The sequence below is a fragment of the Grampus griseus genome (assembly GCF_964374135.1).
Source record: "Grampus griseus genome assembly, chromosome: 2".
Classification (NCBI taxonomy): domain Eukaryota; kingdom Metazoa; phylum Chordata; class Mammalia; order Artiodactyla; family Delphinidae; genus Grampus; species Grampus griseus.
This window is the reverse complement of record NC_139018.1, coordinates 102,574,736-102,602,437: the sequence shown is the minus strand read 5'-3', so window position 1 is coordinate 102,602,437 and position 27,702 is coordinate 102,574,736. Positions and strand designations below refer to the sequence as shown.

The 27,702-nt window shown below is 44.1% G+C and overlaps 1 protein-coding gene across 2 annotated transcripts in view; it reads left to right on the top strand.

Moving 5' to 3' along the window:
• Positions 1-27,702, top strand: part of MYO1E (myosin IE) — a 205,261-nt gene that overhangs the window by 145,795 nt on the left and 31,764 nt on the right. For both annotated transcript variants that reach the window (XM_082648354.1, XM_082648353.1), the window contains exons 14-21: positions 880-1,047; positions 2,428-2,513; positions 4,684-4,765; positions 10,241-10,347; positions 15,546-15,644; positions 21,350-21,494; positions 25,706-25,820; positions 26,030-26,199. In XM_082648354.1, coding sequence (XP_082504480.1) covers positions 880-1,047; positions 2,428-2,513; positions 4,684-4,765; positions 10,241-10,347; positions 15,546-15,644; positions 21,350-21,494; positions 25,706-25,820; positions 26,030-26,199 — 972 coding nt within the window. The remainder of the gene's footprint in view (positions 1-879; positions 1,048-2,427; positions 2,514-4,683; positions 4,766-10,240; positions 10,348-15,545; positions 15,645-21,349; positions 21,495-25,705; positions 25,821-26,029; positions 26,200-27,702) is intronic.

The window sequence follows — 27,702 nt, the reverse complement described above, 5'->3', positions numbered from 1 at the left end:
TATTTTGCTTATGGGTATATGTGTGAAAATAGAGTTTTACTCTTGTAGTTAATATACACGTGTGTATGAGTACATTGCCAATTTACGAACGGAGGTTGTTACTGAATCTTAAGGGAAGACAGTTATGACTTATGTTGATGGCATAGCATATGAAGAGATATAAACTTGGCCCTGCCTCCTAGACCATTTATACAACTTCTAGGACTTTAGCCCTAGAAATGATTCAAAAGGAAATAAAAGGGTATAGAGAGAGATCTGTACGGTACTGTTGTGTTCTGTTTTTTTATAAAAGTCCCAACTGGAAACAGTGAAAACATCCATAGAGAACTCAGTCCTTAAATAAACGGTAGCATAGAAGAGTAGGGAAATATAGCCATCAAAATAATAAGTATAAAGACTGTGTAAAACAGCAGGATTATTTATAAACTAGTGCTATGCAGAAAAAGTAATACATGATAGAATGTGTCCAGTGTGTAGCTGTATTAACCATGTCTATATGGGTAACAGGCTGAAAGCGAACATTAAGAAATGAATTAGGGTCCAAGGGAAATGTTTTTATCTTTCGGGTTTAAAAAATTACCCTAGTACAAATAGGAGTGAGCAGATAATGATCTTTCTGTTTATGGCTTTGAATAAAACTTCAGGGAGTTAAACTATTCTCTTTTTGTTTTTGAAAATGGACTTTCCCCCATCGTTAGATCTAAGTGGTGACTCCCATTTGGGAGTATTAATAGCATTCTCCCTCAAAGGGAAAGATTGACTTTCAAGATGGTATCTTAAATCTAGGGAGCGGTTTCCTTGCTTAAGGAAAGACCTGATAAACAGTATATGTTTTAAAACAGTCACTGAGTTGGGACTTTGCTCTCTTGGTCCCATCAGAACCCCCCTGGGATCATGAGCATCCTGGATGATGTATGTGCCACGATGCACGCGGTGGGTGAGGGAGCAGATCAGACGCTGCTCCAGAAACTTCAGATGCAGATTGGGAACCATGAGCACTTCAACAGCTGGAACCAAGGCTTCATTATTCACCATTACGCTGGGAAGGTATGGCCAGGGAGCAGGGCTTCAGCAGGAAAGGGGAAGCTATCCTTTTCAATGTCTATCTGTATTAATAAGTCTTTGGGTCTGTAATCTATTTTCTCACGAGGCAACTGAAAGCAGTGTCCATAGAGTTTTATGTGCCTCACTGTGTTTTATTCATCCATCATTCATTCATTCAACAACATGGGACCCATGAAATATTTGGAGAGACAAACAAAAGATAGTGTGTATACACCACTGTGTATTTTTTAGCATGAATCATCCTTAATATAACATAAGCATGAATCAACCTATATATATATATATATATATATTTTTTTTTTTTTTAAAGGTGTTGGGGGTAGGAGTTTATTAATTTATTTATTTTTGCTGTGTTGGGTCTTCGTTTCTGTGCGAGGACTTTCTCTAGTTGTGGCAAGCGGGGGCCACTCTTCATCGCGGTGCGCGGGCCTCTCACTATTGCGGCCTGTCTTGTTGCGGAGCGCAGGCTCAGTAGTTATGACTCACGGGCTTAGTTGCTCCGCGGCATGTGGGATTCTCCCAGACCAGGGCTCGAACCCGTGTCCCCTGCATTAGCAGGCAGACTCTCAACCACTGCGCCACCAGGGAAGCCCCAACCTATATATTAACTGCTGAAGGAATGAGATTTTTTTCTCGCCTCTTACGCAATCACAAGCTTGCATTTTTTACTTGCCCATCCTCCCTGGGAGTATACATAAGGACCAGAGGCTCCCTTTGGGGTTCTCATAAAATGCGTGATTACTGGGTGCTACTGGGTACCAAGCTTTGTGTGGGTACTGGTGATACACAGATAAGTAAATTGATGTCATGATATCTGGGGACTTCCTAGTACTGTGGAAATTCATTGGTCTCACCCTTCATCCCAATAAGTCTCTTATTAACTAAGGAGGGTCCTTGAGCATGAGACTTCAACTAAACTGATCTAACTCTGACACCATTTGTAGGAGAGATCGAAAAGCCTCAGATGACATGGCCCACTGCAGTGCGTTAGTGAGCACAGAGAGTTTTATCTTACTCCATCTTACCTAAAATTTAGAGGAAGAATTAAGTGTATTATTTACATACGCCTATAGATCCATCGAAGAAGGGCTGTGTAATCATGAGAGCTGGGGTCCTGGTCACGTACTATTTGGATCGTGTAAGCAGCCAGAGACCATCCGTCAGCATCTCCAGGCCATCGCCAGCTGAAGTCATCTAACAAGTTAAAACATGCACAGCCTTAATGTGACAGATCGGGATGAAAGCCCAATTGTTATATCTGGAAATACACACACTCTCTGGAGGACAGCCATGCCAGCTTGGATGTTTTGTTCAATGAAATACTTAAAGGGTAAAATTCGATATCTTTCCATTCTTGGCCAGGTATCCTATGACATGGATGGCTTTTGTGAGCGGAACCGTGATGTGCTGTTTATGGATCTGATCGAGCTTATGCAGAGCAGTGAGCTGTAAGTGTGTTTGCCTTATCCGACACGGGATAGAAGTTTGATCGGATTTTCAATATTAGAACAAACGTGTGACATTCGAATGGTCGGCGTTACGTTTCCTTGTGCTGTTGGGTCTGGGTTATCATTAGACAATTCAGCTTCTCAAAACAGCTTTTCCCCCCCCCCGGTCTTAGTCTCTCCCTTGTACCCCTGATACTTCCCACCCCACATGCTAAGTGCTATCTGCATGCCCTTCAGGGCCCCCAGTTTCATCATTTTCAATGGTTTTATCAGGGAGAAGTGCCCATTCTGGAGTTGGGTTGGGATGGCTGTGCCTGACTATCTAAGAGTGAGACAGTCTGGCTCTGTGACACTTTGCCCTCAGGACATCATCCCAAGAATTCTCCCTCTGTTTTTGAAAATGCTAATAGCTTAGCTAAACCGAAGTTAACCTGAATTGCTGAAGCCCTTGGGAGATGGCTCAAGAACTCAGGGAGGGGCACTCAGAGATCCATTTTAACCCCCAAGACCCTGACTAAGCTAAAAGCATAGAGCAGTGGGGGCATCCGCCTTGCAAGCTGCTGGAGCTCCCAGGGCCAGCTTTGCCATGTCCTTTCCTTGCCTCTTCCGTGCAAAGGTCCCCCGTGGTCCTGGGTAGTGATGTGAGATGTCATTTACATGATCAGGCCTGTCCATGCCTGGCAAGTACAATATTGCACAGTCTTCCAGATTTTACAAGTTTTAGAGCTGTCTCCAAGTAATAGTTGCCATTTTAGTCTCTGTTACTTCAACTATCATAATATCAAGGTTAACTTCTTTGATCAACAGCTGCAAGCCTGATAATTGTCTAGAAAAGGCCTGACTTCAATGAAAGCAAAACTGAGTTTCCTTTTTGGTCCGTGGTTCGAAGTTCTGCTCCGTTTAACCCTCTTCCCCTCCCTCCAGCCTCCCCTCCTCCCTGGCCCTCATCTCCCCAGGCCTGCACTTTCGTGGCACTCACACCCCTCACTTCGGAGATTCTTCTCTCAAAACGTAAAATCTATTTGCTCTTAAAAAGTCAGGTAAGCCACAAGTCCTGGCTTTTGGAGTTTATGAAAATCAGGTGCGGGCATGCTTTCAGAGATTTTTTTCTTTTTAATTATTAAAATTACTGCAAAATTCAAGAGCTATTGATACTTCCATGTAAAACTCCTGTCATGTAGACATGGTCTGTTGTTTGGTAAACACATGTGCTGTAAAAAATCTATAATTGTGTCTGGTGAGGTTATGAAAGTAGAATGCTGTGGAGACTTCCTAGAAAATCCGTGATGCCCAATAAGTCATTTAGGGGGAATTTCCTTTGAGTGGCAGATTCCTAATTTACATGGATCACATCATTCATTCATTCATTCAATCCGCAAATATTTATTGAGCACCTACTGTGTACTAGGCTCTGTTCCAGACACCAGGGACACTAAGGTGACTAAGACATTGTCCCTGCCCTGTGCCTTTTGAGGCAGGCCTGTCGACAGATGTAGCTCAGTTACAACTACTAATGAAGTTGCATATTCAGCAGGCAAAGCATTAGTGGATTAGCTGCACTTAAAATTGCTCATACTCAAAACACGTTTTGTCTAGGTTTTTTGCTTGAGGGAAGGGAGGGTTGATACAGTGCCCTATTGACATCTTGTGGGCAGAGGCCACTGATCTGTGAAACATCCTAGAGTGTGTAAAGCAGCCCCAGGCCCCAGCACAGAATTATCCAATCCCAAATATCAGTAGCACCGAGACTGAGAAACCCTGCTTTGGAGCAAAGCAGAATCTGCATTGAATCTGGACAATTCATAGAAATCCCTGCATTCTGGTCTATCTTACTTAACTCAGAAAACCCACACTGACCCCCCTCTGTTGTGTCCTGTTGCCAAGGTGTATCTCAGTTCTAGTGGGTGGGGAAATTTGAAAGGCAGAGTTTAAAATTTTAGTTTTCAGGTCTAGACTCCAAGATGCTTCTGTCTTAGAATTCTCTCTCTACGTTTCTTGTGTCCATTGCTTTTTTTCTCCCGGGTCACAACTTGATGGCTTGAGTCAGATGGCCATTCTGTATCCAAGGTTCTGTGCTTCTGGACGACTCTCTCCATTCTCTATGGAAGCAGGCTTTCCAGCCCCCAGGGTACTTACTGATTGCTAATGCATTCTCTTTCTCCTTTCCCAGACCTTTTATAAAGTCTTTATTTCCGGAAAATCTGCAGGCTGACAAGAAAGGACGCCCAACTACTGCTGGAAGCAAAATAAAGGTTTGTTCTATTTTAATAGGGAAATTGATGGATGCCTATTAAGAGGTAGGGTTTTCTAGGCGTCAGGAACTACACCCCTGGGCCGGGATGCGGTCAGGGAGATGTAACAGATTCGTTACAGAAGATGGCCAGAAGTAACGTTGCTGCTTGAGAAAGGGTTCCAGGACGCAGGTGAATTGGACTTGGCTGTACTGAAACCCCAAATAGATATTAAGTACCTCATAGCTTAATAGTCAGCAGATGATAATCAGTTACTTTCTAAGAGGAAGTGGCTTTATACTGAATCTAGGAGAATTCACATTAAACTGTCAGAGAGATTTTATGATCAAGAGCCACATTTTGGATTTTGATGATGCTTTTCCAGACCAGACCCCAGAACTTGCCAATTATGGAACTTTACGAACCTGAAATTCTACTGGGTCTTATATGGGGAATTCATGCACCTTCCGCCCTGGGTCTTGTGGGCCCTCCTTTCTGTGAATTACAGGCATCTGGGCTTCACAGTGTCTCAAAGTCAGAGGAATTCTTAGTGTTTCTTGAGAGCCTCTCATGGAGAGTGCATTGAATTATCGGAGGCACTGTGTGGTGAAATCGGTTGTCCCTGATTACTCTCTGAATTTAGAGGTTGTGTCAAACACACTCCATCATGTAATTTTTTGAAAAACAGTCACTAAACGTTTTCTTATTTAATTATGCCAGTTAAAAACAGTTTCTTATTTTATATTTTTATTATATTTTTTTAATTTTTATTTTATATTATAGTTGATTTATAATGTTGAGTTCGTTTCAGGTGTACAGCAAAGTGATTCAGTTATACATATACACATATCCATTCTTTTTCAGTTTCTTTTCCTGTGTAGGTTATTACAGAGTACTGAGTAGAGTTCCCTGTGCTATACAGTAGGTCCTTGTTGATTATCTATTTTATATATAGTAGAGTGTATATTAAATACAGTTTTTTAAAGAATCATACCAATTAAATACCACCCTGTCTTTATAATCAATGGAATCATTGAGTGATTAAGAGTAGGTAGGGCTCTGGGGCTCGTCACCTGTGTTCAAATCCCTCACCATGTGATCGCCAGCAAGTTACCTAAACTCTCAGTGCCTCTTTTGCCTTAGAGATTTCAGTACCTATCTCAGGGGGGTACTGTGGTGATTAATTTCCATCGTCCCTCTAAGGCACACACTGCCTGAAACATAATAAGCCCAAACCGTGTATGCTCTCCTGTTCCATACTACTCCATCTGTCCCCTCCCTCTCTGCCACGCTTCTTCATCTCTGCCTAATTCTCAGTGGACACTTGATGTGCTTGTTCTGACTGTCCATCCCCCTGTGTGGCTCTGTGTGTCCAGATCCTACATGTCCTTCTCACAGTGCCCTCCGATAACCCCGGCCCCGTGAACACCACAGTTGCTGCTGCCTGTTTTGTTCACGAGCGTTTTCTTCTCCGAGTGCTGCACCTATGGAAGCCTGTCTTCCCAGCCTCTGAGGGCATAAGCCCTGCGTGAGATAAAGGGAACATCACAGCCACGAGACGCTTCCATCCGGAGGAGCTTCAGGTTTTGTGCAGGAAGTCAGGCGCACGCTAGAGGGTAGGGTTTTGAGTTGGAGGGTAGAGTCCTCTGGGGTTAAGGACAGTCATGTTCAAGGAACTTGAGACCTACAGTAGTCCTGGGACAGTGTCTGGATTGAGTTCACTGGGGCAGAGAGTTGACGGCGGGGAGGAGATGCGGTTCTCACGAGGCCCCAGATAATTGACATCTGCACGGAGCTCTGACTCAAGCTTTAACTTCTAGGTCCTGGATCAGGATTAGCTCCAGGCTGGAAAATCTAGTCACAAGACTGTCACATTCAGATCCAAGGGGCCCAGATCCTCAAGGCTGCAGTGACTCACGTTCAAGTGGTCTGGATTCTCAGTCCAACTTATTTCCTATAAAAAGCAGGGTGGTGTTAGGAGCATTTTTCTCCTCCTTGGAAGACTTGACCCCTTCATATTCTCGTCTAGTATTATGCTCAAAATAGCCACCTTCCGGGTGTACTCAAAATGTTCAGGACTGCTGTGGTCTGGGGAGGTCAGCCTGAAGTCAGCCAGCTCATCTAGGGAGACCGTACTGTGCATATTCTCACCAGTGGTATCCTCTTGGTGAGCTGTGTGACCTCTGCCTGTCTGACACTCTGCCTCCATGTAGGAATGAGATTCTCCCTGTTTTATGTCTCCCGAGTCACCTCTTAGAGATGTATAGCCGTGGCCCAATCTCTTACACCTTTCATGTCTACAATGTTTTGCAGATGCTAAGTATCATCTTTTTCTTTTTTAATTTTTATTGAAGTATGGTTGACTTACAATGTGTTTCAGGTGTCCAACAAAATGATTCAGTTATACATATATATGTATGTATTCTTTTTTAAGTTCTTTTCCATTATAGGTGATTACAAGATATTGAGTATAGTTTCCTGTGCTATACAGTAGGACCTTGTTGGTTATTTTATATATAGTAACTAAGTATCATCTTAATGACATCCCTGAGGTTAAACGTTTAAAGGGATCCTGAGTTCCTTGGAAGAAAAATTAAATTTATGTTCAAGGTAGTTTTAGTGTTGGGAATCTTATTGTATTCTAATTCCTTAAAATTTAAAACTGTTCTGTAGGATTTAATTAATAGAATATTTGCTTGGTGAGAACTCCCACTATCTTTGTTTTTAAATAAGAGTATTCTTTCCTTAATAACATGTCATTTTTGAGCCTTTTCTAAATTCTACATTGTTGTGGCTAAAAGGGACCGGTTTTGAAATTAGAGCCAACGATGGAGGGAATGGAGCTCAGAGCTGGCAGAGTGGACTGGGCTACAGCTGTATCTAAGTGAGACTGGGCCTCTAAGGGAGCAGATATGATGAGAGACGCGAGTGCCGTGAGGTAACTGGACTCGTAGACATTTAACATCTATTCCAGCCTTCAGATTAAATTAGACGTCTTCTAGTTCAACCTACTTAGTTTACAGATGGGGAAACTGGGGCCCAAAGAAATTTAGTGATTTGCAACATAGCTCGCAAAGAGCAGAGCCAGGATCCCAATTCAGGCTTGCTAACAATCTATGTGGAGGGTAGAATGGGGAGCTGTCACCCTAAGCCTTTCTCACTGTCCTGTCTGCACTTTTGTTTTGTTTTTTGCGGTACACGGGCCTCTCACTGTTGTGGCCTCTCCCGTTGCGGAGCACAGGCTCCGGACGCACAGGCTCAGCGGCCATGGCTCACGGGCCCAGCCGCTCCGCCATGGCTCACGGGCCTAGCCGCTCCGCGGCATGTGGGATCTTCCCGGACCGGGGCACGAGCCCGTGTCCCCTGCATCAGCAGGCGGACTCTCAACCACTGCGCCACCAGGGAAGCCCCTGTCTGCATATTTTAATGCCTGCTTCTGTAGGCAAGTAGACAAGCCTCTGTAGGCAAGCCTCTGCCCTTGCAGGGCAAGTGCCTTTGGTAGCTTTCTGTTCTAACTCATGGCCTCTTCTTGTCTGGAGCCAGAGTAAATCCAACCTGCTGCTTCCCAACCACTTCAGGGGGCATTTAAAGTTGACCCATAGCTAAATACAGGATAATTTTGAGATATATTCCTGTTTGCTCAAAATGATTATTCCAAAACCTAAAGGCTTCTCTCTAATCCTAACTCACCCAGTTAATTCCTTTTGTTATCACACTAAATTATCCCATATCTTCCTTAAGGAGGAGGATGGCATTGTGGTTAAGAAAAAACTTGGTAGCTCACAGACTTGGGTTCTAGCCTTAACTTCTGCTTACTAGTTATATCATCTTGAGTAATACTTTATTTGTTTAAGGCCCCGTTTTCTCATCTAAAAAATGGGAATGATAATTGTAAGAAGCTACTTCTTAAAATTCTGAGGCATAAATAAGAAAATCCATGTGTCTAGCCCATGAAGCATATTCAGTACTTGTTAGCCGTTACTATCTTGAGCTATTGAATAGCTCAATAGAAAGAAGTATGTCAAGTGTCATATAAACTTAAGTCGAACTTGCCCCCTGTGTTTTCTTAATGCTAAGTTGAAAAGGTATGCTCCTAAATGCTTAGGACTAAAGAGTCTGCTAAGTTATACGTAAAAATAAAAATTAAGAGTTTGGGAACTTAAAAAATAAAGCTTTATTATAACCAGTCCCTCCCCAGCTTCATCTTACGTGTTGCAAAGATCATTAAATTTGTTCTCAAGTACAATCTCTCTCTCATCAACAAGGAAGACGAGAGTCAATTTACATTTTTATCGTAGAGCTTTGCTTTGATCATACAACCTCGGCAGCTTTGCCCTGACTTCCAAGCATTGCAAAGAATGCCATATTCTGCACATCTAAACAGAGAACTTTTGCTTTGAATATACCCAAGAGTTTTTCTCAAGGGTTTCAGATTTCCCAAACCCATGAAAACAGAAAAGTCCTAATTGAGAGAGGGTTGACTACTGCAGGCAGATCCCTTCTGCTGACTTTGTAATGGTTTTCTGGCTTTGGAGATCCCTTTCCTCTATTTTCTTTTAGAGGTTTTCTCTCTTTGTGCTGATTTGCTTAGAATGAGAGGTTGCATGTGTGCCCCATGATTGGATCCATAGGGTATGCTCAGCTGTGTGGTGCTGGGAGTGCTGATGTGGGCTCTGCTCCTGTTTCTTCAAACAACATTTGTGGCACTCATGATTTGAAATACCTCATAAGCAAGTTCAGCTTTATTTATGTGGCTTTTTCTTCTTGAACCCAGTTCCATCGTGGGTACCCGATGCACAGGTAGTAAGAGCTGATTTTACATTGAATATTTTAGTTCGTGAAAGAGTAAGTTTCCTGCCACACTGAAAGGGCTGTGAGTCAGCAGGTTTGGAAAAGGACATGCTGAGGAAGAAGGTGAATGAAATGGCCTATAAAAGATTTATGAATTCTGAGATTTTTATGTATCTCCCACTTTTTAATTGTGAATTTCCATCATGTTAATAAGGTGATTCTTCATTGGTTAGATTGCCTGAAAAGAGTACAGGGGATTTTGATGATCTATCCTTGCAAATACGTTTGTGCACCTCCCTTCCCCTCAGAGTTTATGAGAAAAATGTATTTGCAAAGGCCGTCAGTCAATATAAAATTAACTAAATTTGTTAACAGTTGGCATGCTTCCCTGTTTCTCCTAAAAAGAATTATATGGGAGGATTTACTGGGTTTGGGGGTGGGGTTTTTTTGTCTTATTTTATTAACTATACTAAAAATACCTCATCGTTTTCAAAAATCTAATTTCAAACCCACTTGAGAGTGTTCAAATCACCATAACAGTGAGTAGAGCTTTAAGTAAGTGTAGTAGGCCCGAGTTAAGCCTAATGAACAAACTGTCATGAGGATGAATTTCTAGCTGTACATCTGCACACAGGTCTCCTTTGAAAGTTGGTCTGCTTTAGGGCAAGTTCCATGTTTCTAAATGGTGTCACTCTTCCTTTCTAGAAACAAGCCAATGACCTTGTGAGCACCCTGATGAAATGTACACCTCACTACATTCGCTGCATCAAACCCAATGAAACCAAGAAGCCCAAGGACTGGGAGGAAAGCAGGTATGGTGAAGACACAGACAGGAGGTCAAGGCCAACCTGCATGGTCCCACCCCGTTTTCCCCTCTGCTCAAGCTGGGCCCTCCTATGCCCGAGGCAGGAGCAGTTTGCCTTCCAATGTGTTCTGTGTCTTAACTTTTTCAGGAAGAAGCCTATGTAGATATATTTTTCCCCTCCTTGTTTTTTCCTGAAATGTTAGCAGTGCCCTTCAGTTCAGAATTAGCGATTTATGTTGATCTTGGCTAGTCTGGGGACAGATGGAAAAAAGAAAGCAAACCTTAATACAGCAAAGTCAGGATGGTTTTCAAATTAGTTTGAGGCTCTGTGTAGACATTTTTAATGCACTCAGCTCATCAGCACACGCAGGATGTGGCCTGGAATGCTTAGCTCAGGGTTGAAGTGAAGTTCCAAAGAGCTGGTTAAAAACAATCTGTCGGGGGCTTCCCTGGTGGCACAGTGGTTGAGAGTCCACCTGCCGGTGCAGGGGACATGGGTTCATGCCCCGGTCCGGGAAGATCCCACATGCCACGGAGCGGCTGGGCCCGTGAGCCATGGCCGCTGAGCCTGCGCGTCTGGAGCCTGTGCTCCACAACGGGAGAGGCCACAACAGTGAGAGGCCCGCGTACCGCAAAAAAAAAAAAAAAAAAAACAATCTGTCGGGGCTTCCCTGGTGGCACAGTGGTTAAGAATCCGCCTGCCAATGCAGGGGACATGGGTTCGAGCCCTGGCCCGGGATGATCCCACATGCCATGGAGCAAATAAGCATGTGTGCCACAGCTACTGAAGTCTGTGCTCTAGAGCCCATGCTCCACAACAAGAGAAGCCACCGCAGTGAGAAGCCCATGCACCGCAACGAAGAGTAGCCCCCGCTCGCCGCAGCTAGAGAAAGCCCTCGCTCAGCAGTGAAGACCCAACGCAGCCAAAAATAAATAAATAAATAAAATAAATTTATTAAAAAAAAAACAATCTGTCATTTAGTTGCTCGTTTGGGCACAGGGGCTGTGGGCTCTGTACTCCCCCGAGGACAGTGTTGATGAGCAGCGTGAGTCTCTAGGAGGGAACCAGCCAAAGGGAGATGTGCAGCATGTAAGCATGCAGTGAGCCCTCTCCTCCCTGACTTCTGAGCAATCCCTGTTCCTCCTATACCTGGCATTTAGCACTGTGGCCTCTGCCGGATGCAGTGGGGCTGTTGAGGAGGAAAGTGTTAAGATGATGACTGGAGAATATACTTTTTGTATCCAGCTGGGAAAATTCCTACTGTCCATAGGAATATGGGAAGCAGGGCTGGAGAGAGACCCTGTGGGTGACTTGGACTAGAGAGAGAAGTCCTGCCACTGTCACCAGATGACATGGATGCGAACATACTGGAATTACGATCTTTTTTCTTTTCTCTCTTGGAAAAAAAATAGACTTCTCGGTATCAGGTGACTCAGTCAGGGTTAAGCTCCAATGGGAAGACCAAGATTAAAATTCCTAGCTCCTGTGGGCTTCCCTGGTGGCACAGTGGTTAAGAATCCACAATCCAATGCAGGTGACACGGGTTCGAGCCCTGGTCCATGAAGATCCTGGTCCATGAAGTTGTGGAGCAACTAAGCCCGTGCACCGCAACTACTGAGCCTGTGCTCTAGAGCCCGCAAGACACAACTAATGAGCCCACGTGCCACAACTACTGAAGCCAGTGTGCCTAGAGCCGTGCTCAGCAACAAGAGAAGCCCGCGCACCGCAACAAAGAGTAGTCCCCGCTCGCTGCAACTAGAGAAAACCCGCGTGCAGCAATGAAGACCCAACACAGCCAAAAATAAATGACTAGAAAAATAAATAAATTTGTTTTTTAAAAAAATTCCTAACTGCCCATTACCTCTTCTGAGAGACATGGATGGGTCCACTTCCCATTCTACCAGCCAGATCCTTTCTAACCCACCGCAGGCAGACAATGCTTGATCCTTTACGGGGAGGAAAAGACAAACAGGAAGGAAAATGCCCAAGCTCAAGCATTTGCTGTCTGCACGTCCTTCTTTGCATCTTCACACTTTATGGTGCAGCCTGAGTCTTTTGTTCTCATGTTAAGGTGCTGTTGGGATGCAGCAGCCTTCCATTTGGTCATTCCACAATGTTCTGACTAGTCTCATCAGTAGATGTGTGTTTCTAAGGCATCTTGTCTATTGAATTGCTCAAATGTTTCAATTTAAGGGAGTCTGAGATTCCTCTTACAATATTATCCATTGATGATGTTCAGGCTCTGATAAGAAGCCCACTTCTAAGTCACCAGTTCACATTGGGATGCCTCTTGCCATTAGCAAGCTCTCCAGTCCTTCTCTAAATCGGTTTTACTGTCATCTCTAATCGGCCATAAGAATCATTCTTGGGACTTTCCCGTGTGACAGCTTTTCTCCTAGTTCAAGGCAGTCACCGTGTTTCCCTGGGATCTTCTCTTCAGCAGGCTCATCGCTCAGCTCCTCCAGCCATTCCCTCTGAAGGAGCTGGATGTGGAATCCGACACTTCCCCTTCGTGGTCATTCCCCTGGATGTGCTTAAATTGCCCTCTGCTTTTTTGAACTGTGTCACTCACTTTCTCTTTTGATATCAGGAGGATAACAGATAGAAAATGTCTGGGGCTTCTTACCTTACAACACTAGTTCTCAAACTTGAATGTCAGAGTATCCCCTGGAAGGCTTATCACTGGGTCCCATTCCCAGAGTTCCTGAGTCAGTGTCTGGGCCTCCAAGTGATGCTGGTGATGATGGTCTGGGCCCCATAGTTGGAGAACAGCTGATCTAGAGCAAAGGGCTAGACTAGGATTTGGAAGAACTGTATCCTGATGCTGGCCTATCACTAACTAGTTTGAGTGAAACGCTTAATCTCCTGAGTCCTCAGTTCCTTCCTCTTTAAATTAGAGGGTCAATCCAGAGTGGGACTCCTTCAGTCTGAAGAATGAACTCTCCCACATCTGTTCCCCTCGTCTGTTATGCTGCCTCCGGCTGTCTCTACGTCACCTCTACACTCACCCCCTCACACGCCACACTCACATCTCGTGCATGGTGACTCTGGACTCTTTTTCGTTTTACACACAGAGTGGAAGGGTGGTGTCACAGGCAACGTCAGAAATAAATTACGAGGGCTTCCCTGGTGGCACAGTGGTTAAGAATCCGCCTGCTAATGGAGGGGACACGGGTTCGAGCCCTGGTCCGGGAAGATCCCACATGCCGCGGAGCAACTAAGCCCGTGTGCCACAACTACTGAGCCTGCACGCCTAGAGCCCATGCTCCACAACAAGAGAAGCCACCGCAATGAGAAGCCCGTGCACCACAATGAAGAGTAGCCCCTGCTCGCTGCAACTAGAGAAAGCCCGCGTGCAACGAAGACCCAGTGCAGCCAAAAATAAATAAATAAATTTATTTAAAAAAATAATAATAAATTACGAGAGCCTAGGAAGCAGAGGTATTGCTAAGGGGCGCTTTAGCCCACCCTTCCCCCTACTTCAGACTTTTTCCCGCTTCCCTTCCCCCTACTTCAAACTCTCTCCAGCTTCCCTTCCCAGCAAACATAATCGTGAACGAAAACATCTCGCTTGCCCTCCAAATGCAAAACCTCCCTGGCACAGTCTCCCCTGCTCCACGTGTCCAGCTCTGTTGATTGTCACTCTAATGTGGAAATCTTGCAGTAGCTACTGGTTGGAAGTTCCTCAGCCCTGATGCTACCTTCTCATAAAATCCAAACTGATTCACTGGAGTATCAGAAGCTGGAGAAATGAAGAAAGTGCTACATTTTATTCAGTAAATTTTCATAGAATTTCCCCCAGGGTGTTTTCCCTTTTTTTTTTTTTTTAATTACACCCCTTATTTGAATTGCAGTAAAGAACTTCCTAATATACACTCATGTAAACTGGTTTTACAAAGTCTAAGGTATTCCTTGGTCAAGTGTTGATTTGTATTTCTAGTAGGATGGCTTCCTGGGATCTGCCCCCTCATCTCGGTTCAGGTTTACTGTGTGACAGATGGTCTCACTTCATCCGTGAGTGTGGAATGTTGGGGTCCATGAAAGGGCAGTGTGCTTCGTTGTCAGGGATCACAGGGTCAATTGAAGTTCTTGGTGGACAGGGTTACTCATTCCACAAGTTTATGGCGTGTAGTTTATTCTTCTTTTCCTGTTGAAAATGTGTCTTTGTTTGGCTTTGGCAAAGTTGCCTGCCCTGGATTCTAAATAACTGTCCTAGTAGAGTTCTCAGGCCATGACCTTCTGAGGACAGTCTTGAAAGAGGGCTCCTTCTGAGGGAAGGAGATGGTATACCCAGGGGAACAGCGGGCATTGCCAGCCTGGTTGATGTTTACTAAGGAGTAGACAGCACTCCAAGAATATGCAAAAAGCAGGACATTTATTTATTGTTTGTTTATTTTTGGCTGCGTTGGGTCTTCGTTGCTGCGCACAGGCTTTCTCTAGTTGCAGTGAGTGGGAGCTACTCTTCGTTGCGGTGTGTGGGCCTCTCACTGTGGTGGCTTCTCTTGTTGCGGAGCACGGTCTCTAGGCACAAGGGCTTCAGTAATTGTGGCACACGGGCTTAGTTGCTCCGCAGCATGTGGGATCCTCCCGGACCAGGGCTCGAACCCGTGTCCCCTGCACTGGCAGGCGGATTCTTAACCACTGCACCACGAGGGGGGTCCCAAGCATGACATTTTAAACATAACAGAATATGTTGAACTAGTTGTTTTGTTGACAAAAATTTGTATAAGAAGGTTTCCTAGTCATGGAAGTTATAATGAATGAAACAAGGTTTTCACATGAGGCACATTGTTTTCCATGTGATTCACGGGAAAGGAATCAATGGGTGATGCATTCCCTGCCTCAAAGCTTGGGGTGAAGCCAGTATTTGTGAAAAATACTTAAAATGAGCAGATATCTCTAACTGGCAACCTCATGTATATTTTCCTTAGTAGAGAAAAGGCTGGTGGTGAGTTTGGGATTTGGAGGATGGGAGAAAGGAAAATTATTTTCTTGAATCAGATTTCTACCCTTTCAGTTAACCAGATATGTATTAATATTACATACCCTGAGGGCCAGCTCAGACTCTGAACACTATAAATTATAATCTTTTTTTAATATGCTTCCCTGCAGTGTGGAATTGGGAGTTTGGGGGGAACGGTGGGTGGGAGAACAGAATGAAAAGATTATCCAGTAATGTCCTGGCTCCATTCTCTCCTTTACAGGGTAAAGCATCAAGTAGAGTATCTGGGCCTAAAAGAGAACATTCGAGTGAGGAGAGCTGGCTATGCCTATCGGCGCGTCTTCCAGAAATTCCTACAGAGGTAACGAACGGGTGACTCTGGACTCTTTTTTTGTTTTAAACAAGTTTATTGAGATGTAATTCACATGTCATACAATTCACCCATTTAAAGTATACAATTCATTGGCTTTTAATATATTTACAGAGTTGTGTATCCATCACCACAATTAATTTCAGAACATTTTCAAAAAGAAAAATCTCCCTTCCCGAGTCATCAGCCCCCTCTTCGGCCCTCACCCCTGGCCCTAAGCAGACACTTCCTTCTCTGCCTATTCTGAGCATGACTTATAAATGGAATCATGTAATATGTGTCTTTTGTTTCTGGCTTTTACTTCACGTAACGTTTTCAAGGATCATCCTGTAACATGTACCTGCACTTCATTCCTCCTCATTGCCAAATAATTTTCCCTTGCGCCAATGTTCCAATATACCACATTCTTCTTAATTCATCCATCAGCTGAGGGACATCACCTTTTGGCTGTCTTGAATGACGAATAATGCTGCTACCAGTGTTCACGTACATGTTTTTAGGTGGACATTTGTTTTTATTTCTCTTCGGGACATAACTGAAAATGGAATTGCTGGGTCAAATGGTAACTATGCTTAACCTTTTTGACGGACTGCTAGATTGTTTTACAGAGTGGCTGTACCATTTTACATCCCCTTTGGTCATTTTTAAATTATTTGTCTTTTTAGTGTTAAGTTGTAATACAGTTCTTTTTAGCATTATTTATTGTAAGTAAATCAGTAGCCACAAGTATTCTGTCTGTTTAGAGTGACAGATCAGTTCAGAAGTTCATGGTAATTGTGACATGGGGACGGACTGAGATTTAAGTTGACTGAGCAAATTAATAGTATGAAGACAATTTTAGGAAAATATTTACAAGCTTAAAGTATTTAACCTCAGATTTTTTGTACAGTCCAAATACAAAGTTAAACTGATTTTTATATTTCCATTAAAGTGCATTTGGCGGGATCTGTACTAAATTGTTCTTATTTTGCATGGCTTTTAAAAAGGATAAAATGTAATGTCCTTAAAATATTAGGATTCGAACTTCTCTAATGACGCTAAGTTAGTGAAGTTCCACTGATTTTCTACATCTATTTAATTTCCTTTATGAAAGAAGGAAGCCATATTTAGTATTTTCATCAGAAAATAATTATGTCTTCCTGGTATATGGTACAGGAGCAGGATGTAAGAAATTTTTATTTAATTCAAATTGTATGTAACAAAGAGGCTGCACGATGGAGAAGAGCTTAATTGCTGTCTTTGAAATCCAGTACTTCTGATAAAGTAGCTTTCCCTTTGGGGATGTTGTTTTTTCCGCCATGCGATTGGGATGGCTGACCTGCTGCTCATCAGTGTGGGTCATCACGTGTGGAAGGTCAGAAGAGGCTTAGCAAAAGCGTGGGTCCCTCCATACAATAAAGCTTCACTGATTCTGTCCCCACACATTCAAGATTGCTGATAATTTTGGAGGCTGATTAGACTAGGAATAAAATTCACTGACACAGCTCTCTGAATTAAAGGGCCCACTACACCTCTAGCGTAAGCAGAGCAATAGGAAAAGATGTCTTCAGGAAAGTGAGAAAGTAAATTTGGAACGCTCGCATCCATTTGCCGACAAACAACTGAAATGTTAATTATCGAAGACTCTGCTCTTCTTTAAGCAGATGGGTGACACGAGTTTAGAACAGGATTTCTCAACCTCAGCTATTGATATTTTGGGCCGGATGAGTCCTCATCGTGACAGCCGTCCTGTACCCTGCAGGATGTTTAGCAACCTCCTTGGCCTCTACCTGCTAGATGCCAGTAGTGCCAACCCCCTATCCCACCCCCATCCCCATGTTCCCCGAGTTGTGACACCCAAAACTGTATCCAGACATTGCCTAATGTCCCCCGGGGGGCAAAGCTAGTTGAGAACCATGGCTTAGATAATCATTAAAATTTTTGTAAAACTACGTTTCTTTGAAAATACCCCTTTTTAATTAAGAGGAAAAAAAATTAAATTCAGAAAATAGTGAAAGAAAAGTATTTCCTCCATCTTGCCCTAATTTAGAAAGGCCTGCCCTCAACAAGTCCAAAATGTTTATAGTTTTATCCTCCTTCAGTATTTTTTCTGTACTTAAAAACTATGCGATATTTGCAGATTCTCTCTAATTGGCATTAGTATTGAAAACTCATCAGATTTTTTTTTGATCTGACCTTGTTTTGTTTGTTTTTGAGAAACCAGTTCTGAAAGACCTCCTTCCTTCCATATTATTTAAAAAGAAACCGACAAACCTGACTTCCTTAAGCATTACTGTGAGCTCTACTGCACTGGGGGGAGCGGGAAGTCCACGCTTTCCTCTCCCGGCAGGAATGTCAGGGTGCCCAGAGCGGGCTGTGTTACTTGTTTGCTGCAGCTCCTTAAATGAGCTGTGAAATGACCTGGTTATAATATATGGACCTCTCTCAAGTGCCAGGCTAGCTGCATGGCTCCACGGGTGGTACTTTCTTCTGTGCCTTACACAGAGTAAGCACTTATTGCATATCTGTTATGCCCTTTGTGTTGAGAGACTTTCACTGAAATGATTTTGTCCTTGGATGCCTCCCGTCTTAGCTTTCCTGCTGTGGGCTTTTCCTTTCAGAAGAGACAAACAGGCAGCCCTGTCTTATAAAAAGGAGGCTCTTTTGATGTTGTCTTATTTCTTTTGATTTGAGAGTACTGTGGGAGGATAATAAAAATGAAGTTTGGAAGGAAAATTTGTTTTTCGATAAAAAGTACACGTTTAGCCTCCCACTCAAAACTGGCTACAAGGCCATATATCTGTCAATGGGCAAGGAATATTTTTCCAGAGACAGTGCTGTTTTCCATAAGGTGTATGAGTCTGGGGATGTAACAGGATTTGTCCAGAATCTACCAGTCACTGTCTCATCCTGTGATCCCCTGTGAGTAATTAAAACATCTTATACCTTTATTATCTCAGGTATGGAGTGTAGCGAGTGTCCTGCTGGCTGCCAGGATTTTAGTGTCCTTGGGGGTCAGAAACATCCTTAAATCCAAGTGCCGGCAGCTAGAGGTCTGCTGGGCTGCGTTTTGTCTGAGAAGGAACCATTGTATTGGTCATCTGTAAGAAGGCTTACAAGGAGCCTTCCAGGCTAGGGGCAGGAAAGGGAGTTCTAGGCAGAGAGAACAGCCAGTGCAAAGGTCTTGAGATGAAATTTTGGTCTTAAACTGAAAGTACTTGATGAAGGGAGTATAAGCTATTATCCTCATCTCTCCAGAATTATCACAGGCATCCTATTAGGCAGTGCACCATTGCCTCGTGCAACCCGTTCCCACCAGTATATCCTGGAGAAAGACAAGTGAACTGGGTGTACTTACATAGTGGGAGAACATTGTACTAGAATTATGCCCTGGTCTCTCCAGTGAAGTACAAAAGGAAGTAAGGAGGATACCATCAAGCTTCCTGAAAGCCAGGGGGACCACCACAAGTGGTCCATTGTCAAAGGGCTCTGGAAATGCCAGGCAATTCCCATGTCTTACCCAGACCCAAACTCTCAGCGGCCTTGTCAGGAAAAGGAAGAAGAAAAAGTCTCTTCAAAACAAGTTCCTTACTATTAAAAAAAGAAAAAAACCCAAAAAAACAACTGAGGGATACAGCATTATTTTAATAGGGGGGAAAATGTGAATTGCAAAGAGCTACCTATTTGAGGTTGCACAATAAGCATACTTTTGGTTTATAATTTTGATTTGATTAGATCAAGCCAGGCAAACTCGTACTCTTAGAAACTTGTCACCTTGGGAGTCTGGTCTTTTCTTTCTCACCCATACCCTGCATGAACTTTCTCCCTCATCCATTTATATTGCCAGTACATTCCTACCTCTTCACCACATCCCCCCCAATGGCAACCCTGCTATCAGTCATTTTTATGTGATTCAATTTGTATAACTGACTTCATTATGCCACATGTGAAATGTATTCCTGCTAATGTGTGGCTTCAGCCAGGCATTTTCATTTTTAAGCTTTTTATCGCTAATTAGTGAATAAGAGGATTTGCTTCTCCAGGAAATTTGTGTTATCAGGCAAGATGTGGATATTTCGGAGGACCAGAGAGGGTCCCTAGAATCACCTTAGTCCCAGCCAGCTAGACCTAAGGGTGTGATGAGCACTGACTCTGTCCTCTTAGGGAGCCCTGGACCCTGAAGGCAGAGCCACTCTTCTTGTCACGCCTCCCTTCTCCCTTGGATGCCATAAATCAGTCTAGGAGCTCTTAGTAGCTTCTGGGAACAAAGGAGGATGCTGGCTTCTTCAGAGGCCTGGGGCCCATTCATTGCCTGTGTTCTAGATGTGCCTGCCCATAGGCCACGCCCTCCAATTTTTCACCCACACTCTCCTCTGATTTCCCCTTCTTCCTCCCTCCCTCCCTCCATCCTTCTTTCCCTTCCTTCCACCTCAAGTCTTTGGTACCTTCTGTATTTGACATTTTGTAATGTCCTTCTGTCTCCTCTATTAGATTAGCTTCTTACATAATTATGATGTTTCTAACATAGACATGGGTAGTAGACTGTATCATCTTTAAAGGGAATATTTCCCTGTATACCAATCCATGCCTTGTATGTAGTGCCGTCATGAAAGAAACAGCTTGGGGTTCAAATCCCAGCTGTGACACCTACTAGCTAAGTAGCCTTGAGTGGGTCTCTATTTGCCTGTGTTTCCTGCTTTGCAAAATGGAAAGACCAACTGGATGAGGTTGCTGTAGGAATAAAATGAGATCAAGGATCTAACGCCCCAAGAAGAGCACCTGATGCAGAACGCACCCTATAGCGTTGGAGCCCTTCATGTTAGTTCTTACTGCCGTGTTCCTGGCATGGTGTAAGGTGCCAGATGTGCAGGGTGAGCACCCATTTACGGAGCTCTTGTCCCCATGGGGGTGGCATGAATCAACCAAATAGGTGCAAACATGACTATCGTTATGAATTATGAGACCTGCTCTTAAGGAAAAATATTATTTTCTATAAGAGAGAACAGCAGGGGGACAGTTTTCGCCTGGGTCTACCCCAAAGGCCTCTCTTGAAGTGTCACTGAAGGGGAGCACCCCCTGAGTGGGAGCCGGCCACCTGAGGAGTTTGGAGAACAGCACACCTGGTAGAGGGAACCGCCTGGGTGAAGGCTCTGAGGAGGGAAAGTGTTGAATGTGCATGAAGAAGAGGCCATCCTCCCAGGAACGTGGTGAGCCAGAGGACGGTAGGGAGACGAGATTGGAGAATAGCCAAGGACCAGGTCATCAGGGCCTCCTGACTCGAGATGCGGAGAACTCCAAAGATGAAAGTTGATCCATCGTAATCATAACAGCTGCTTACGGGGACCTTTGTAAAACTCTTCACGTTGACTGTTAAGTACTCCTGAGAAATCAGGGGAAATTGGTATCGAGAAAAGACCGTTTGATTTTGCTGGAAAAGTGTCATTGGTGACCTTCAGGAATGCTATTTTTAGACAGTGGTAGAAAGGAAAAGCAGATTTTCTCCAGGGCCTTAGCGTGGAAATGGTCAGATAAGGAAGGAGTTAGGAGGCAGCTCTGAAATGGGCAATCCGGACCCGGTGGATTTTTGCAGTTGTCGAGGTCCATCCCTGAGCCCTGGAAGGGAGGTGAGGGGATGGCCAGGACCCTAGCAGCACCGAGTGCCTTTGCGGGGTGGTGCAGGCTGAGCCTGATCTTCCTCTCCCTCATTGTCCTTACAGGTACGCCATTCTGACCAAAGCCACCTGGCCTTCGTGGAGAGGGGACGAGAAACAAGGTGTCCTCCACTTGCTGCAGTCCGTCAACATGGACAGTGACCAGTTCCAGCTCGGGAAGAGCAAAGTGTTCGTCAAAGCCCCCGAGTCTGTGAGTTTCCTCAGGGCCACCCCTCTCCCCGCAGCCCCTGTCGGCCCCCTCCCCGTGGCGTGGCTGGCTTCTTTTCCTCATCCTGCTGTTCATGCCTTAAATGTGGGCTCTTCAGAGAAGGCTTTCCACTGCTCCCAGTCTAAGCATAGGCCATTCTCCACACCCCAGAGCCCTCAGCATGGATACAAAGCTGTTTTCTTTTCTTACTTAAAGTCTCTCTCCCACTCTAGACGTCATCGCCTTAAGGTCAGGGAGTGTTTTGTGTGCTTCTGTGCAGTCAGAGCCTCATGAGGAAAGCGGCTCATAGGAAGAGCCCAGTAGTTCTTTTTAGTGTCCAGTAGTGCCTAAGCTAATAGGTACTTCTTTGCCCACAAAGGAGGCTTGGGTGAACCTGCGTCCTCACCTGGGTGACACCAAGCAGGTTGTGTCACACAGGCCCAGGCTTCCTCCTTAAAGGGGGAAGAGCCTGGGAGGGACAATTCCCAGAACTGTATTTTGAAGACCATGAGGAAGCCCGGAAAGGACTTTCAGGGGACCAATAGGTAGAAGGAGAAATCTCTGGGCTTAAAGGACAGGGATATTTACCAGTAAGGAATTCAAACATACAAGTTTAACAATTTGCAAACTTACCAGACCTCCACAGATTAATTTAGTGGAACTTCTTAATCTTCCTGATGAGGGTGTGGTCACTCTGAGCCTGATGAATGTCCGTCCACAGGAAGTTCTCAGTTTGAACAGGAACCCAACCCAGCCCCTCAGTTCTTCTGCCCCATAGCTCTGGGGCTGTGGAATGAAGACACTTTTTTTTTTTTTGGCTGCATTGGGTGGCATGCGGGTTATTAGTTCCCCGACCAGGGGTGAAACCCGTGCCCCCTGCAGTGGAAGCATGGAGTCCTCACCAGTGGACCACAAGGGAAGTCCCAGAGATACTCCTTTTTTTTTAAGAGTTTTATTAGCAGCTAATCAAGATGCTTTTCGGTACGCGGGCCTCTCACTGCTGCGGCCTCTCCCGTTGCGGAGCACAGTCTCCGGTCGCGCAGGCTCAGTGGCCATGGCTCATGGGCCCAGCCGCTCCGTGGCATGTGGGATCCTCCCGGACCGGGGCACGAACCTGTGTCCCCTGCATCGGCAGGCGGACTCTCAACCGCTGCGCCACCAGGGAAGCCCAGATACTCCTTTTTAAGTTGGATAAACTGCTGGAACTAACCGAGGCTGGGCATCACCATTTCTTGAGGTTCCTGTAATAATCACAAGACTCCATTTCAGGAGTCTTTGGTGAATTTGGCGAAATTAGTCACCATATCAAGGGGAAATACCATGAGAACTTGCAGCGTTGGTCATAATGGAAACACTTCACTCTAGGCAAATTCTGGTCTCGCAGCGAGTTTTCTCCTTTACAGCGGGCCCCATGGCTGATTGATGTTCTGCCTGCCTCACAGGATCAGCCCTAGATCAAAAATGCTAATGGTTGTGACTGAATGGCTTTATGAACCGGAAAGGGTGTTAAATAAATAAGTGGCACACATCGATAGAACCCATTTATGAAAAGTTTGTGGTAGCATTTTCCACTCTGAGTTATTTGTAGCTTCACAGTAATTTCATTTCCAATTATAAAATGAAAATGTTGTGTCATACACCATTAAGCAACCCACAGAACAGTTCCTGTTCTTTCTAAAACAGGATGGAGTGATTTACTGGTACAATGGAGAACTCTTCTGTTGTTTTATACCCACTTTTACTTTTTTGACTTGCTAAATTTTCACAAAAACAGCCTCAATATTTTTCACACTTTTTTTTCTGATTCAGTTGAGCTTTGAGATTTTACTTCAGAAATCAAGATTTATTTTTGGTTTTTCTTCTCCGTGTCTTCCTCCCAATTGCTTTTTACCATCGCTTGCCTGTCCTCTCCCCCATCTTTTTACACACGCACACAAATCCCATCATCACTACTCTCTCCCCACCGCCATCACTCATCCATCCACATCTAGCCCTGACATTGCAAATACTTTTACAAAAATTGGTTTTTAGGGACTTCCCTGGCGGTCCAATGGTGAAGACTCCACACTTCCACTGCAGGGGGCACGGGTTTGATCCCTAGTTGGGGAACTGAGATCCTGCCTGCCGCATGGTGAGGCCAAAAAAAGAAAAATGGTTTTTAAAAATCTACCCTGTGGGGCTTCCCTGGTGGCGCAGTGGTTGAGAGTCTGCCTGCCGATGCAGGGGGCACGGGTTCGTTCCCCTGTCCGGGAAGATCCCACATGCCGCGGAGCGGCTGGGCCCGTGAACCATGGCCGCTGAGCCTGCGCGTCCGGAGCCTGTGCTCCGCGATGGGGGAGGCCGCAACAGTGAGAGGCCCACGTACCGCAAAAAAAAAAAAAAAAAAAAAAAAAAAAATCTGCCCTGTGATCTCGCCTTGATTTTTATAGTAAATGTTCTGAATTTACAAAGTAACCCATTTGCTTTTAAGAACCCACATTAGACATCGGGCACCAGAGGGTTTGGTTTGGTTTAGTTTATTTGTTACATGTGTCCATGATTTTTGCTTTTTTTTTTCCTCTCTGTCTCTCCCTCTCTCTCTTTTTCTTCTTGAACCTCCCTGATTTCTAACCCGTATGGCTTTCGGAAAGAACCTAAAAACCAGATCATCTTTGAACTAGTCTATAGGAAGCTGGGAACTGGTTGCGTCTTCGTCCTTTCTGAGTCACAAGTTTATTTTCTATGACACTCCCAAAATAGTTCTGGGAAAGAAGAAGAAAACAAGACTTACCCAGCAACCCAACACACAAGATAAGAAACACCAACAGATAATCTTCCAGGCGACCGACCGAGGGGCTCAGATTTTAAACGTTCTGTCCAGTTGTTAAAAGTCTTTTGTTTTGGAACTATGTTCCTTGTGCATATTGTATATGGCACTGATGGCTGTGGAATGAAGTGCCCCTCTCTTGGTATTTGGAGTTTGAGATGTGGTTTTGACACAGCTGGGGATGTGAGAAGGAGAAGCTGAGTGTCAGGGGGAGATCGATGTGGCTCCAGGGTACAGACCCAAACAAACAAGAGACAACAAATCAAGCCCAGCTGCCTTCAAACCAAGTTCACTTGTTTATTTCTGGAACATTTTAACAATGACATTCATCATCATTACTTTGGGTTTTTATTGGTCCGTTTTATTTTTGTTCCTAGAGAGTCATGTAAACCACTTTCTAGGTGAATGAGAGTTTCCCACCATTTTACGAGTTGATTAGATGCAGATTTACAGAGAAAGACTTGTACGTCCAAAGACCTTGGTTCCCTTTCCAGCCCCACCCAATCTTAGTTCCAATGTTCTCATCTGTAAAATGGAGATAACACAAATATGTGTTTCATGTAGTTGTTGAGTGGTTGAATGAAAGAATGTGGGTAAAGCATCTAGAATGGTTCCTGACCTGTAGTGGGCACTCGGTTCATTACAGCTGCTTGCTGTCATCTTCATTATTCCAGAGCTTTGTTGAGTGGGGTGCAGAAATCAGTATTCATCGTCAAGGTGGCCTGAGTCTCAACACCTGCCAGTGTCTGATATGAGCCCTTAACTGAAACAGTCTCCAGCCCCTCTTGGTGAATCTGAGTCCTAGCTAACACATCTTAAGTCCAGCTCCAGTCACTAGTTATTATCCCTGCCCCAGTGACTCCTTGGAGATTTCTATGAGGCAGGAAGTCTATACTTCCGTGGACCCAAGAGGAGGGCAGCCCTCTTTCCACTGCAGCACAGCCTCTGCTCTTGCGAAAGCTGGAAAATTCTAGTAAGAGGCTATAGGTAGCACTAGACAACTGCCTCCACGAGCTCATTTGATCAAGCCACTTAATATCGTCTTTGGATTGAGGTGGGAAATAAGTAGACAAGTGCTGAATCACTCATTTGATTCTCACAGAGGTTATGAACAAGGCAGGGCAGACACCGTCATTAAGGTGCAAGTGAACACACTCAGATCCAGCTATTTTCCACTATGTTTTTTGTTAAGAGAGTATATTATAGTATTATAATATATATTATATTAAAACACTATGTATATATAAAAGCTCTAGTGATCGTAAACACATTTTTTCACCTTTGTTTATGAGTCTGAGAAGTTGTTCCCCATTATGTCCTCGGCCAAACGGAGTGTCCCTGAAATACCCAAAAAAGTGATGTTCAGGTCCTGTGAATTGGCTCACATCGGTCTTCTCTATATTCACAGCTCTTTCTTCTAGAAGAAATGAGAGAGCGAAAGTACGATGGGTATGCTCGAGTGATACAGAAATCATGGAGGAAATTTGTGGCCCGGAAGAAATATGTCCAAATGAGAGAAGAGGGTACTGTAGTCATTTTGTTTCATGAATTTACCAAATCTAAGAATACTTTTGAACTTAGACGAATTACAAGTTCATTTTACTTTGCATGTAATGTCGTGTGTGAAAACCTTGCATTCATTTCGAGTTTCTCTGTGTCTTTCCACACTGAGCATTTTCCTCCTTCTCGGGGACTGATCCTTCCCCCTTCTCTGCCCTTTTGGGAATTGCAGCCTCTGACCTCCTGTTGAACAAGAAGGAGAGGAGGAGAAACAGTATTAACAGGAACTTCATCGGGGACTACATAGGGATGGAAGAGCACCCGGAACTCCAGCAGTTTGTGGGCAAGAGAGAGAAGATTGATTTTGCAGACACGGTGACCAAGTATGACAGGAGGTTCAAGGTACACGCTGACTGCCCACCTCTGAGAGTCACCAAACAGATTCCTTAGTTTTAAAAATAACTCGTAATTTTGCTTTTCTGATTACCAAAACAGAACATGCTCGTCGTAGACAAATTTAGAAAATGCAGATAAGCCAAAAGAAGAGTAGCCACCTGTACCCAGAAACAATCACTGTTAACATTTTGTGTGTATCCGTTAGAACTTTTTTTGCAGGCATACATTTGTATATTTAGTTTTACAAAAATGAGATCTACCTTACATGCTGGTTTATGTCCTAGGTTGTTTTGCTCTTAAAATATGCCACGGAGAACTTTCCATATTAATAGATGTGTCAATATAAATTATTTTGTTAAGCTGCATAGTATCCCATTCAACAGTTGCTTCACTATTTTTTGTTGTTGTTGTTGTTGTTGTTTTGCGGTACGCGGGCCTCTCACTGTTGTGGCCTCTCCCGTTGCGGAGCACAGGCTCCAGACGCGCAGGCTCAGCGGCCACGGCTCACGGTCCCAGCCGCTCCACGGCATGTGGGATCTTCCCGGACCGGGGCACGAACCCATGTCCCCTGCATCGGCAGGCGGACTCTCAACCACTGCGCCACCAGGGAAGCCCACTTCACTATATTTTTAACCAGTTTCTCATTAATCTGTTCTCAGTGGGCTTTTTTTTTTTAAAACCATGGTAAATAAAAGGATGCAGTGAGCATCCTTTCACATGTCTTTGTGCATTTGTCTTCTGATGCTTTTAGAATAAATTGATAGGAGTAGACTCATTGGATCAAAAGATTCAGAATATAAAGTGAAGTGTTCTTACCCACGTTCCCTGAGCCAATGACTATGCAGGGCTTTCACAGAGCCACTGGGGGCCAGCTGATTTTTTTTTTTTTTAACCTCTTTCCATAGACATTTTCTTTTGCCTGATAAAATCTTGACCCTAATAGTGAAATATGAAGCCACAATAGCTTAGGGGCCCATTAAGAGCTTTTTATGTGTGTTGGTTCTTGTTTGTTTTTTCGGTCAGGAAAAAATATATATAACAATATTAATTTCACAAGAAGGATGATGTTGTTTTGCCAAAACCCAATCATTCCTTACAACCCGAGTATGGCACCAGCTGCTCTGGTGGCAGATGTGAATGCAAACATGAGTGCTTACGTCTCTAAGTAGTGTTTGAGTATAATACAGTATGTTTATATTAGATTTTTAAGGATTGTCATTGAAATGAAAATTTACCAATTTTAAAAAGTAAAAATTCCATGGGCTCACATAATTTATATATGCATGGATCCCTGAGAGAGAAACATTCTGTAGCAGATCATTGGTAGGGTGGTCCTATGTGTTTGTTAGCCCTGATACCTTAGGTGTTACCTGATGGTCTGTCATTTTTGTAAGTCAAAGAGAGTCAGGTATCAGCAGTTTTACATATGTCAACCTAAGAATCATGAACAGTGTCCCCTCTTGCTCTCGAGGGACTTAGATGATAAATGGAATGGCATCCGATGGTAGT